Below are 14140 nucleotides of genomic sequence, written 5' to 3' on the forward strand. Positions count from 1 at the left end.
TTTCCAATGTTGTGTTAGTTTCAGGTGTACAGCATAGTGATTCAGTTATACATATACATATACTCATATTTTCTCAGGTTCTTTTCCCATATAGGTTATTCATTCTTTTTCAGATTCTTTTCCCATATTGAATAGAGTTTCCTGTGCTATACAGTAGATCCTTGTTGGTTATCCATTTTGTATATAGTAGTGTGTATATGTTCATCCCAAGCTCCTAATTGATCCCTCCCCCCTGCCACGTTTCCCCTTTGGTCTCCAAAAGTTTGTTTTCAAAATCTGTGAGTTTGTTTCTGTTTTGTAAATCATTTTTTAAATATTCTACATATGAGTGATATCATAGATATTTATCTGACTTACTTCACTTAGCATGATAATCTCTAGGTCCACCCATGTTGCTGCAAATGGAATTATTTTGTTCTGTTTTATGACTGAGTAATATTCCATTGTATATATGTACCACATCTTTATCCATTCCTCTGTCGATGGACATTTAGGTTGCTTCTGTGTCTTGGCTATTGTAAATTGTGCTGCAGTGAACACTGGGGTGCATGTATCTTTTCAAATTATGGTTTCCTCTGGATACATGCAAGGAGTGTGATTGCTGGCTCATATGGTAGTTCTATTTTTAGTTTTTTAAGGAACTTCCATACTGTTCTCTATAGTGGCTATACCAATTTACATTCCCACCAACAGTGTATGAGGGTTCCCTTTTCTCCCCACCCTCTCCAGCATTTATTGTTTGTAGATTTTTTGATGATGGCCATTCTGACCTGTGTGAGGTGATACCTCATTGTAGTTTTGATTTGCATTTCTCTGATAATTAGTGATGTTGAACATCTTTTCATGTGCTTTTTGGCCATCTGTATGTCTTCTGTGGAGAAATGTCTATTTAGATCTTCTGCCCATTTTTTGATTGAATTTTTTTTCGACATAGAGCTTCATGAGTTGTTTGTATATTTTGAAAGTTAATTCCTTGTCTTTGCTTTGTTTGCAAATATCAGTATTTTCTCCCATTCTGTGGGTTGTCTTTTTGTTTCGTTTATGGCTTCCTTTACTGTGCAGAAGATTTTAAGTTAATTAGGTCCCATTTGTTTATTTTTGTTTTTATTTTCATTACTCTAGGAGGTGAATCAAAAAAGATGTTGCTGCAATTTATGTCAAAGAGTGTTCTGCCTATGTTTTCCTCTAACAGTTTTATAGTGTCCAGCCTTACATTTAGGTCTTTGATCCATTTTGAGTTTATTTCTGTGTATGGTGTTAGAGAATGTTCTAACTTCCTTCTTTTACAAGTAGCTTTCCAGTTTTCCCAGCACCACTTATTGAAGAGACTGTCTTTTCTCCTTTGTATATTCTTGCCTCCTTTGTCATAGATTAATTGGCCATAGGTGCATGGGTTTATTTCTATTCCATTGATCTATATTTCTGTTTCTGTGCCAGTACCAAACTGTTTTGATGACTGTAGCTTTGTAATATAGTCTGAAGTCAGGGAGTCTGATTCCTCTAGGTTCATTTTTCTTTCTCAGGGTTGCTTTGGCTATTCGGGGTCTTCTGTGTTTCCATACAGATTTTAAAATTTTTTGTTCTAGTTCTGTGGAAAATGCCATTGGTAATTTGATAGGGATTGCATTGAATCTGTTGATTGCCTTGGGTAGTATAGTCATTTTCGCAATATTGATTCTTCCAATCCAAGAACATGGTATATCTCTCCATCTGTTTGTATCATCTTCGATTTCTTTCATCAGCATCTTATAGTTTTCTGAGTACAGGTCTTTTGCCTCCTTAGGTAAATTTATTCCTACATATTTTATTCCTAGGTCTTTATAATGTTTTAAAGTTTAGTCCATGTCATAACATTAACCAGTACTTTATTCCTTTTTATGGCTGAATAATAGTCCATTGCATATATGTGTACCACATTTTCTTTGTTCATCAGTTCATGGACATTTTAGTTATTTCCACTTATTGGCTATTATGAATAATGCTGCTATGAATATCTCTGTACAGGTTTCTGTATAGACATATTTTCTTCAGTTCTCTTGGGTGTATACCTAGGAGTGACAATTTTGGTCGTATGGTAACTACGTTTAACTTTTTGAGGAACTGCCAAACTGCTTTCCAAAACAGCTGCACCACTCTTCATGCCTACCAACAATATATGGAGGTTCTGATGTTTCCACATTTTCACCAAAACTACTTATTGGCTGCCTTTATTTATTTATTTATTTATTTATTTATTTTATTATACCCCTTCCAGTGGGTATAATGTGTATCTCATGGTTTTGATTTGCATTTCCCTAATGAGTAATGATGTTAGTCATTATTTCATTTGCTATTGGCTATTCATATATCTTCTTTGAAGAAATCCTTTCTTAAATCTTTGCTCCTTTTTAAATTAATTGTTTTTGAGTTATAAGAGTTCTTTATATATTCTGGATACTAGAACTCATCAGATATATGGTTTGCAGATATTTTCTCATTCTGTAGGTTGTCTCTTCATTTGATGATATCCTTGAAGCACAAAAGTTTTTAATTTCGATGAAGTCAGTTTTTTTAAATTAACTGCTTGTACTTTCAGTGTCATATCTAAGAAATCATTGCCTAATCCAGGGTATTAAAGATTTACCCCAATGTTTTCTTCCCAGAGTATTATAGTTTTAGCTCTTCCATTTAGGTCTTTGATCACTGTTATGATGTGAGATAAGAGTTCAACTTCATTTTTTTGCATGTGACTATCCAGTTGTCTCAACACCATTTGTTGAAGAGACTGTTTTTTCCATATTGAATGGTCTTCTCATTCTAGTTGAAAATTAATTGACAAAGATGTATGTGTCATTTCAGGATTCTTCTATTCCATTAATTTACATATCTATCCTTATGCCAGTACTACATGTTGTTGATTGCTGTAGTTGCTGTAGTAACTTTTGAAATTGATATGTATAAATCTTCCAACTGTTTTTCTTTTACAGAATCCTTACAGTATCCTACAGGATACTCTGGGTCCTTTTCATGTCCCTATGAATTTTAGGATTAACTTAATAATTTCCCCATCTGGGATTTTGACAGAAGTTCTGTTGAATCAGGAAATTAATTGGGAAGTGTTGACATCTTAACAATATTAAGTCTTCCTATTTATTAGCACAGGATGTCTTTACATTTATTTAAGTTTTTAATTTCTTTCAGTGATGTTTTATAGTTTTCAGTGTACAAGTCCTACACATCTTTTGTCAAATTTCTAAATATTTTATTCTTTTTGATGCTGTTTTAAGTAGAATTGTTTTGATTTTTGGGGGGATTGTTCATTGCCAGGATACACTTGCACAATTGGGTTTTATATATTAATCTTATATCCTACAAGCTTATTTAACTAGTTTATTAGTGCCACATTTTTTTGGTGGGTTCCTTAGGATTTATACATACAAAATCATGTCATCTACAAGTAGAGATAGCTTAATTTCTTCATTTCCAATCTAGTTGTCTACTTTTTTCTTTTTCTTTTTTTTTTTTTTTTTGATCCTTTTGCATAATTTCCCTGGCTAGAACCTACAGTAGATATTGAACAGAATTAGCAACAGCAAGCAGCTATTGCTTGTCTCTGATTTCTTTCAGCTTTTCACCATTAGGTATGATGCTAAATGTAGGGTTTTTGTAAATGTTCTTTGTCAGGTTGAGGAAGATTTTTTTTCTATTCTTAGGTTGAGTATTTTTATCATTAAAGGGTGTTGTACTTTTCTCAAATGCTTTTTCTGCATTTCACTTTGTTAATGTGGTATTTCATATTGATTGATTTTTATACATTGGACCAACATTGCATTTCTGGGATAGCTATTACTTGACCGTAATGTATACTTTTTGTATATGTTGCTGGATTCCATTTGCTAGTATCTTATTGAGGATTTTTTCATCTATATTGATAAAAGATATTGGTCTATAGTTTTCTTGTGATGTCTTTGTTTTTGGTTTCAGGGTAATACTGGATTCATAGAATACATTGAAAAGGGTTCCCTCTTATTTATTTGGAAGAATTTGTAAAGGATTGGGGCTAATTTTTTAAATGTTCAGTGGAATTCACCAGCAAAATCATGTACTCCTGGGCTTATCCTTGTGGGAAGTTTTTTGATTACTAATTCAGTCTTTTTGTTATAGGTCTATTCAGATTTTCTATTTCTTCTTGAGTCAGTTTCAGTAGTTTGTGCTTTCTGGGAATTTGTCCATTTCATCAAGTTATCTAACCTGTTGATAGATCATTTTTATAGTATTCCCTTATAATGCTTTTTATAAGGTCATTGGTAGTATCCTCTGTTTCATTTCTAATTTTTTAGTAATTTGGGTCTTCTCTCTTTTTCTTGGTCAGTCTAGCTAGTTTTGTCTACCAAGACCTCAGGCAGCTGCAATGTTCAACAATTGCCTCTGACTATTTTCAACAAATATCTCCAGTGGGGAAAAGGCTATATACAATAGGTGAACTCCAAGTCAGATCAAATGAAGAAAGCCTTGCCAGTGGTGTCTTCTAGAGAACTACCAAATAGGTAAAATAATGACATTTCTCTAGGAATGGGGCTTTGGAGGATATCCAGCCTAATTCTGCCCTCTCCAGTGGTTGCCAGCCTGCTGATTTTCACCATAAATGTGGGCTGTTGGTTTTCAAGGGTGTCGTGGAGTTCTGGGGACAGTGGAAATAAGGCAAGTTAAAACACTGTAAAGCTTAGCTTCTTACCAAAATTTCATTGCCTTTCTTGAAGAAATGCTTCCTGGACTGTTGCAAGTCTTTTGTTAATTTCCATATTTCTGAAGAGTTGATTCTGACAATATTTACCAGGTTTCTTTTTGCTTTTGTGGAGGAGGGTATTTTCAGAGATCCTTATTCTGCCGTTTTGCTGACATCTGTAAAATTATAACTTCTAATTATAACATTCCTTCTGCATTTATTAGACGGAATTCTTTAAAGAACTTTTCATTATCAACTGTTTGGTTACCATTAAATATAGTTTGTAAACAAATGACAGAATAATGCATGGTAAGTATTTTTAGTTGTGAAATTTCAAAATAGTGATTTGGTGCCTTTGTAACCATCCAAAAATGATCACTTAGTTTGTTCTTTCTTTTTGGTATCATTATTAACTCATTTGAAAAAAAAAACCTCATGGATTTTAACCTACATCCATTTCTATGAGAAATGATATTTAGAGGTCACAGTATGTGTCCAGATGTGCCCATTGCTACAAAGATATTGTTACTTTAGGCATTTTCAGTGGGCTGATATAGGAAGTAATTTTTTTTTTGAAAAAGAAAATTTGAGTTTTTTAATTCATATCGTGAGTTCATACTATTTCCTGTTCATAGGATTTTACAGGGTATTTACTTATCTTTAGACTTATTTCATCTTACACTGAAATTCTTATTTTTTGACATTAACAATGATTTCTTCATGTCACAACATACATAAGTAATTTCAAAATAATATCATTACTACAAATAAGACTACTGCTGTCCAATGAGGTCAGGAGAGCCATACATAAACAAACAATCCACTTCTTAACATGTATCCAAAGGAAATGAAATCATTATCTCAAAGGGATATCTGCATTCCAGTTGCAGCATTATTCACAGTAACCAAGGTGTGGAGACAACCTAAGTGTCCATCAATGGATAAATGGATAAAGATGTGGTTTGTGAACACACACAGAGGAATATTATTCAGCTTTTAAAAAAGGAAATCCTGCCATTTTCGACAACATGGATGAATCTGGAGGGGATTATACTAAGTGAAATAAGCCAGACAGAGAAAGACAGATACCTGATATTACTTTTATGTGGAATCAAAAACAAAAAACAAAAGTCAAACTCACAGAAACAGAGTAGAAAAGTTGTGAGAGGCTTGGGGATGAGGGAAATAGGGAGAGGTTGGTAAAAAGGTATATATAATCTTTCAGTTACAAAATGAGTAAGGTCTGAGGATCTAATGACTATAGTTGATAACACCTTACTACATAACTGAAATTTGCTAAAAGAGTTGAACTTAAATGTTCATTGCAAGAAAAAAAATATGTGAGGTGATAGATGTGTTAATTAACTTGATGGGAAAATCCTTTCATAATATATGCTTATATCAAATCATCACATTGTATACTTTAAATATCTTAGTTTTATTTGTCAATTATACCTCAATACAGCTTTGAAAAAATACCTACTGAATATAGTTTAACTAGTGGGTTGTTTTATCCTGTTTTTAATTTTTGGTTTCTTTGCTTGTTTGTCTGTTTATTGCCCTTAGGATATAACTGACTTAGGATGTGAAGTCACAATACTGTATTTTAGCCAAAAACTAGAAAGCACTCAAATGCCCATCAATGGTGGAACGATTAATTTGTGGCATATCCATATAATAGAAACTGTACTAAGTGAATAAATACATCAATATAAAGTATAACTACATGCAACATTGTGGATGGATATTCCAAACAATGATGAAGAAGCAAGACACAAATAAGCTTATACTAGATAATGGCATATACATGTGTATATTATGTATGTGTGTATATATATGTGTACATATATATACACACACACAGTTTTGCCTATTTTTATACTACAGTATAGAAATATATAGCATACTATATGTAGTATAAAAATAGTCAAAACTATACATATATGTGTGTGTACTATACTATACATTGTATAAAAATGGGCAAAACTATATATATACACACACATTTATATACACACATACACACTAAATTCAGTAGGTTTATGGTATATATAGTATAAAAATAGGCATATATATACACACACATACATACATACACACTATATTCAGTAGGAATATAGTATATTTTATATAGGATAAAAGTAGGCAGAGCTAATTTCTTCTGATAGAAGTTACTGTTAGGAGGACAATGCCTGGAAGGAAATATAAGATAGGATTTAGGGGTGCAAGTATATGTTTTGTTTCTTAGTTTAAGTGGCACTCACTTGTGTATGTTTCATTTGTGAGTGATTAGAAGCTATAAAATTATGTGTACTTTCTCTGTGTGTATTATACTACAATAAAATGTTTGTTCAAGTTGTCTTTTAAAGTCAGTCGAAATAGTTATTTTCTAATGTGATTGTGGCACAGCTTAATGTAGAGTTAGACTTCTTTCAAAACTAATTTGCATTCATTTTGGAATGTAGACACCCAGAATATGAGATTGATAGCCTGGACAGTGCTATCCATAGTCATGAACTTGGTTCTTTGATTTCTCAGGAGAACGTGTGCCTGTCAGGGGCTGGACCCAGAGACCTGTGGTGCCTCCTTTTCTTTTGGTTGTTCATGGAGCATGTACTACAATGGATGTAAGTTTGCCAGAAGCAAGATCCCAAGAAAATTTAAGCTGCTTGGGGATGACCCAAAAGAGGTTTGTTTACTTCCTGATGTATAATCTGTTTATTTTTCATGGAGAATTGATGAGCACAGATGAAGTGAACAATATAATATACTCAAACTCTCATTAACAGAGAATTTCATCTCAGAGATAGATCAGTAAAATTTTGGCTAAACTGTAGACACACATAATAATATTTTATAAAATTAGCATAATAACCATGTGATAAAGTAATAAAGTTTGATCAACATAAACTATACTTATGGCCTTTTACACTTATTCTTTGTCTTTTATGTAAACTCCAGAGTTTCACACAGCTGTCATTTGCATATTAAAACTAAATATTACCACTTCAGTGTTAGAACTTTCATCTTTTGAACCTGAATTATAGAAATCATGTTCGTGACTGCCACATTCATAAAAGTCCATTTCTAGTCACATTTTCAACCCATGAGATTTGATGGCTTAATGTTACTATAATAAATGCATTCAAGTAACTAAAACATATTTAGATTTCAATATAAAGGTGTAGTTGAAATAAATGAACATTGATTTCTCATTGACATCACTGGTTTTTGTCCTTCTCTAGAAAATATATTTCTCAAAATATAACTTATAGATTGGTATCACGTTTAACAACTTTTGTGTAGCATGTATTCTAGAGTATGCTAATTGAATAATCAGAAAACCTCAGTATATTTAGCATTCATATATGATCAAATTTTTAGTAAATCTATACATGTTATAATTTTCTTTCAAATTTTAAATGCAATTGAAATATGCAATTATACTATTGATGTAATAATTTTTATATGTCCCTTTGAAAAATTTGTTAGACTTTATTATTTGTGACTATCATAGTAAGTGGAAGTTTAATAAGTGCAAAAGCTCTTCAAGTCATGATATAAATTTTTCATAGAATCATAACATTTTAATAAGCTGTATTAATGTGCTAGATAGCCTCTTTGCATAAGAAAACACAAATATTTAATAAACCTAATGAATAGCAATTTTGCCTGCTGTCTTACACTTTCAATTTTCACACTGGAGAGCATTTTCTCCACTACTTCATAAATGTTTATCACTCTGTGTTTCATGTAAACAAATGCAGGGGATGGCTAGTGACATCCTCCCTCTGTTAGGTAGGAGGACTCCAGTCAGAAACCTCCTCACCTTCTAAAATGCAAGCAAGTATACCTCTGCCAGCTGCTTACATCTCCAAAGGTTTTTAGAGAAATATCAATGTGAAATGAGAACTTCTAAGTATGAATAGAGCAACTGAGTATTGTCCCCTACCATTTGAAAAAGCACATTCTTTGCTTGGGGGTGGGCGTGAATATACCTGAACATTTTTCCTCTCAAGTAAACTTTACAAAGTTTTTCATATATACCACATTATACTTCTTAGAGTTTTATTCATATTTGAATCACATAGTAATTTTTAGTTCTATGGAGTGATCATTTCAAATTTTGTAATGCTATTTTTTATAAACATTTAAAATATAAAGATTAGAAATAGATTGAACCAAACAAATCCTTTCAATAGCTCATCTTCCTCGGCCACTAATTGGAGAAGAATAGAGAATGTGACCCTTTAAAGACTGTATGGCTTCATTCTCCGAATCCTACTACCAGCATAGACTTATATTAATAAAATGCCAAATATCTGCATGCAAAGTAGAAAATTGATTACTCTCATGTAAATACCAAAGAGCTAGACATTTAACAGCACATACAAAAATAGGTCATATATGGTCTATGCTTTTCACTTAGAAATGGTCACGTTAAGATGATATTTAGTTATTGGGTTGGCCAATGTTATGGGAAAACCCCGAACAAACTTTTTGGCCAAGCCGATATTTAATGAGACGGTATATATTTGTGATTTGGATCTAAGATGTAGGGGAAAAAATCTAATTGATAGCCTCTCTCATATATGAATAGAATGGATTTAGAATTTAATGTGTAGAATTACTCATTTTATACAGGAAGAGAAACTGGAGTCTCATTTACAAAACCTGTCCACTCTTATGGCACCAACATACAAGAAACTTGCACCTGATGCATATAATAACCAGGTAAGTTTAAACAGTTATTGACAATGATTAGAACACTTTACTTACTCATTATTGATGGCCTATCTTTCCAAAAATATTTTTGAAGCAACGATTTTCCTTTATTTTTCTAACTTTTTCTCTTCCTAATTGTTGAAACCACTGCAGTGTTCTGTTTTTGATATATGAATGTTTGATATATGAAAATTACACCATCCAAAAGTGTATTTTTGGTCTTTTAATCTGTAAAGATAATGAGCTTTTAAGGCTCACAAGCTGTTTTACCTACTAATCTTGTCCTCATATGGATAATTTTATCTCTGTAAGCAGACTTTAGTGATTAATTGCAATTATATGGCTCATACTATAGGTTCTAACCACCTGTTAAGTGTTTCCACAGCAAGCCTATACATGTAAAGCTATGTAAATGTAAAGCTACTTTATAAGTGTATATACATGTGTCGAGATATGTCAGATTTTGCTAGATTTTTCCCTTTCCTTTTTCCTTTCCTATTTTCTAAGTGTGTGCTCGGTTATACCTATATGAAAGGCCAGGTGATTTGTTCAGAAATGCTCGTGAAGGAGGCAAAAGACCGTAAAGTCTACACTGTTTCAATAACATCAACAGCAAAAGCACTAAGTGAAAGCCTGTTATGAACCAGATGCTGTGTTTAGTCACTGTGGACATTAAGATGAGCAGTGCAGATTCTCTGTCTTTACAAAACTCCTTCCTTAGAGGAGACAGAGATACGTAAAATGCCAGCTATAGAAAAACATGATAACAGCTGTGCTGGAAGTATGCACATTTCTGAAGGAACAAAAAGGTTCTCCCTGAAAGTAGAGATGTAAGGTCACAAATGGCCTTGGAGGCCATACAAAGATCTTTGAACTTTATCATATAGGTAAGAGGCCTACCACTGGGATGTTCTAAGTGTATATTGGGGACGGTGAGGGTGAAGTGATTTAACTTGAAAAGGTCACTCAAGCCAAATAAATGAAATACAGCTTAGATTATAGAAGATTAAATTAGAGAAGTAAGCTATTGCAATCACTGGGCAAGAGACGTTAAGGTCCTGATTTAATGAAATAGCAGTAGTGATAGAGAAAATGAAATAAGTAAGTGAAATATTTGGTGGAACTTATAAACTTAGTGACCAATCGGATTTGAGAATGAGCAAAAGAGAGAATTTGAGGGTCCACCAAATTTCTGGCTTGGACAGGTGGTTCTATTAGTATTAGGAATCAGTGGGGAAAAGTAAGTTTGGAGGAGATAAGGAGAAGATGACAAATTTCATTTTGGACATGCTAGGTTTGACATACTTCTAGGATAATTAAAAGAAAAATCGGGAGAAAAATCCAGGTTAGCACTGTGATTTGGGAGTTATCAAAATGCAGGAAGTAGTTAGTAGTAAATACAGTTTTTCAGAGTGAAGATTACAAAGAGGAGAAGGGGCTAATGATTTTAATATTTAACATTTTAGGGGTGAGTGGGGGAAGGGAAACCAGTGAAGGAAGGACTGGGGGTAGGAGCAATGGAATAGGAGAGGTTAAAGATTTAAGAGGAAGATTGATAGATGGAGGAAAGCTTGAGGTGATGAGAAGGTATTCAGAGCAGAGTACACAGCAGCATGGAAACGGGAAAGCGTGAAGTGTGACACATTTTTCAAACATTGTCATTTACTTAATAATGTTAAAGACTCTAAGGGGACTAGATTAGTCTACATAGCAGAGACAGGGCACCAATTCTAGTCAACAATTTAGCTATTCTTGTTTCCATTGTAGACTTTAATGTTTTCCCCAAACCTCAATTCTTCTTTTTTTTCTTTTTAAGTGGGAGCAAAGGAGGCAACTTCAATAATGACTGTCTCTTTATAAGTTGTTCTATGTCACAACCTAGATATTTAGATATATGTTAATGTCTATGAAAGTTATTTTAAATGCTATTAATAACAGTGGGATTAATACTGTTATTTTTACAACCTTACCTATTTTAATCAGTGTCACAGAAAAGTATAAGGAATGGTTTGCTACCGTTGTAAAATAATTCTGGTGAGCAAAATAATAAATCAAGCTATAAAAAGAAAATAAATTGAGTCTGTGTTGCTAGATTTCAAGTTTGGCGATTTTCTGTTGAGTGAATTTTTTATAGGGGATATTAATCAAATGGCTTTAACTGGGGAAAGGGACAGAAGAATAAGCATTGATGTTCTTACTCCTTTGATTCCTATTATAGACTGTCATACAAACTTGATTATCTAAGCATTTATATTCTACACTATTACTTTTTGTTTGGAGTATTTTATGCATTTCCTGAACCTGGAATATCTAAAATATGAAGGTACCCCCAAGTTTTTAAGTTATAACAAGATGATTAGGTGTAATTCCTTAGATGTGTTTTAATATTTGTATATGAATAAATGTGTAGATAGATATACTAAACAATTGGCATGAAGTTTCAGTTAAGCAAGATGAATAAGGTCTACAGATCTGCTGTACAATCGTACCTATACTCAATGATAACGTACATTTAAAAATTTGTTAAAAATGTAGCTCTCATGTTAAGTGTTCTTACCACAATAAAATAAAATTTAAATACATACATACATTCATACATTAAAAAATAAATGTAATGTCTATATAAACTAAATCAACTAATGGCTAAGAATGAATAAGGTGTTTTTTATATTGCATGGTAGGTACTACTGGAAAGTTTATCCATATGTTTTAACATGGTTTAGAGACCCCAGAAAACAGCCATGTGATCTTTTCCTACAGTATACATAACACATCAAGGTTATAGGTGCTGTGGAAGTCTACTATTTAGTATTTGCCTCCTTCCCCCAACTGAATATAGTACCTTTATTTCTCATATATGAATGTTCTTCTTTGCTTTGTTCCTTGATTTCATAAAGTCTTATTGCTGAAGTTAAGCTTCATTGGGTCTTCACAGCATTTCTTCTGTCAGCTCCATGGAATTAGAATATAGGTTTTCTTAACTTAAATAGCCTTTATGTCTATCAGTAGAGTTACATTTCTCTATCTTTTCTATGGTTATCTTACCATTAAACTTTAGGACTGAATTAGCAGGCTCAAATCTCAAAATCATGTGCTTTCGTCATGTGTGGAGATGACATTTTAAACCAAGAAAACTTTCTTTGACAATGGAAATATTTTCTGTCTACACTGTTCAGAACGGTAGTTACTAGCCACATGTGGTTACTGAACACTTGATATGTGGTTAGTGCAATTGAGTTAATGAACTTTTCATTTTAATTAATTTAAATTTAAATTGCTACATGTGGCTAGTAGCTTCCGTATTGAACAGCACAGATTTACACCATCAGAAAGCCATGCACTTAGAACTGTCTTCCAGACATAGAGATAAATGTCCAGTAATCCATTCACAGACCCCTGCATGGTATTTCTTATGAGATGGCATGAGTCTAAGGACCAGCTAGATTTTGTATACATTTTTATTCAAGGAACAGAATAAAGCTAACTAGATCACAGCATCGCACAATATTATTACACTAATATATGTGTAATTAGAGTCCCAAAAGGAGGACAGAAAAATATTTTTAAATATAATGGCCAATTATTTTTCAAATTTGTTCAAAACTATAAACCCATTGATCCCAGAAGCTCAGCAAGCCCCAAATGGTGGGGGGTGGGGGGGAGATATGAAGAAACTATATAAAATCACATTAAAATCAATTTGCTTACAGTGATTAAGAGAAAATGTGAAAAGTAGATGGGGGGAAAAAAGACATTACTTATAGGGAAAAATGGATAATAGACACATAAGACTTAAAGTCTGAGAAAGATGCAAGAAAAAAGAGGAAAAACATCCTTAAAGTACAGAAAGAAAAAAAAAAAGACTATCAATCTAGAAATCTATAACCAGTAAAAACAACTCTCAAAAGTGAAGGCAAAAATAAAGATTTTTGGGGCTTCCCTGGTGGCGCAGTGGTTGAGAGTCTGCCTGCCAATGCAAAGGACACAGGTTCGTGTCCCGGTCCGGGAAGATCCCACATGCCGCGGAGTGGTTGGGCCCATGAGCCATGGCCACTGAGCCTGCACGTCCGGAGCCTGTGCTCCGCAACGGGAGAGGCCACAACAGTGAGAGGCCCATGTACCGAAAAAAAAATAAATAAAAAGATTTTTTTTTCAGGCATACAAAAGCTGAAAAAAATAATTTACTACCACCGGCAGACTAAAACTTCAAAAATGTTAAAGGAAGCCCTCTGATAGAAAGAAAAATGATATGATAGAAATCTGGATTGGAAAAAAGGAATGAAAACATCATAAATAGTAGATATGCAAGTAAAAGGACTTTTTCCCCTTATTTAAAAAATTTCTTTACAAGATAGTTATTTTAAAATACATTAAAAATGTAATTTAAGGTTTATAACATGTAAAAGTAGCACAGAGGCTTGGGGATTGGAAGTATACTGTTGTAAGGTTCTTATGTTATATATGGATGGAATGGTATATTACTTGAATATAGGTTGTACACTACACTGTAAACCTTAAAGCAGGCAGCCACTAACAAGAAATGTATGGGGGCTTCCCTTGTGGCGCAGTGGTTGAGAGTCCGCCTGCCGATGAAAGGGACACGGGTTCGTGCCCCGGTCCGGGAAGATCCCACATGCCGCAGAGCAGCTGGGCCCGTGAGCCATGGCCGCTGAGCCTGCACGTCCGGAGCCTGTGCTCCGCAACAGGAGA

The 14140-nt window shown here is 33.5% G+C and overlaps 1 protein-coding gene across 2 annotated transcripts in view; it reads left to right on the forward strand.

Moving 5' to 3' along the window:
- The window catches only part of TET2 (tet methylcytosine dioxygenase 2), a 139361-nt gene that overhangs the window by 111375 nt on the left and 13846 nt on the right, over positions 1–14140 (forward strand). The window contains exons 7-8 of one of the 2 annotated variants that reach the window (XM_060104438.1): positions 7244–7394; positions 9350–9439. In XM_060104438.1, the coding sequence (XP_059960421.1) occupies positions 7244–7394; positions 9350–9439 (241 nt within the window). Of the gene's footprint in view, positions 1–4351; positions 4527–7243; positions 7395–9349; positions 9440–14140 lie in introns of those variants that run through there. The other variant, XM_060104447.1, reaches the window with a different exon arrangement.

The sequence above is a fragment of the Mesoplodon densirostris genome, chromosome 1 (genome assembly GCF_025265405.1).
Source record: "Mesoplodon densirostris isolate mMesDen1 chromosome 1, mMesDen1 primary haplotype, whole genome shotgun sequence".
Classification (NCBI taxonomy): domain Eukaryota; kingdom Metazoa; phylum Chordata; class Mammalia; order Artiodactyla; family Ziphiidae; genus Mesoplodon; species Mesoplodon densirostris.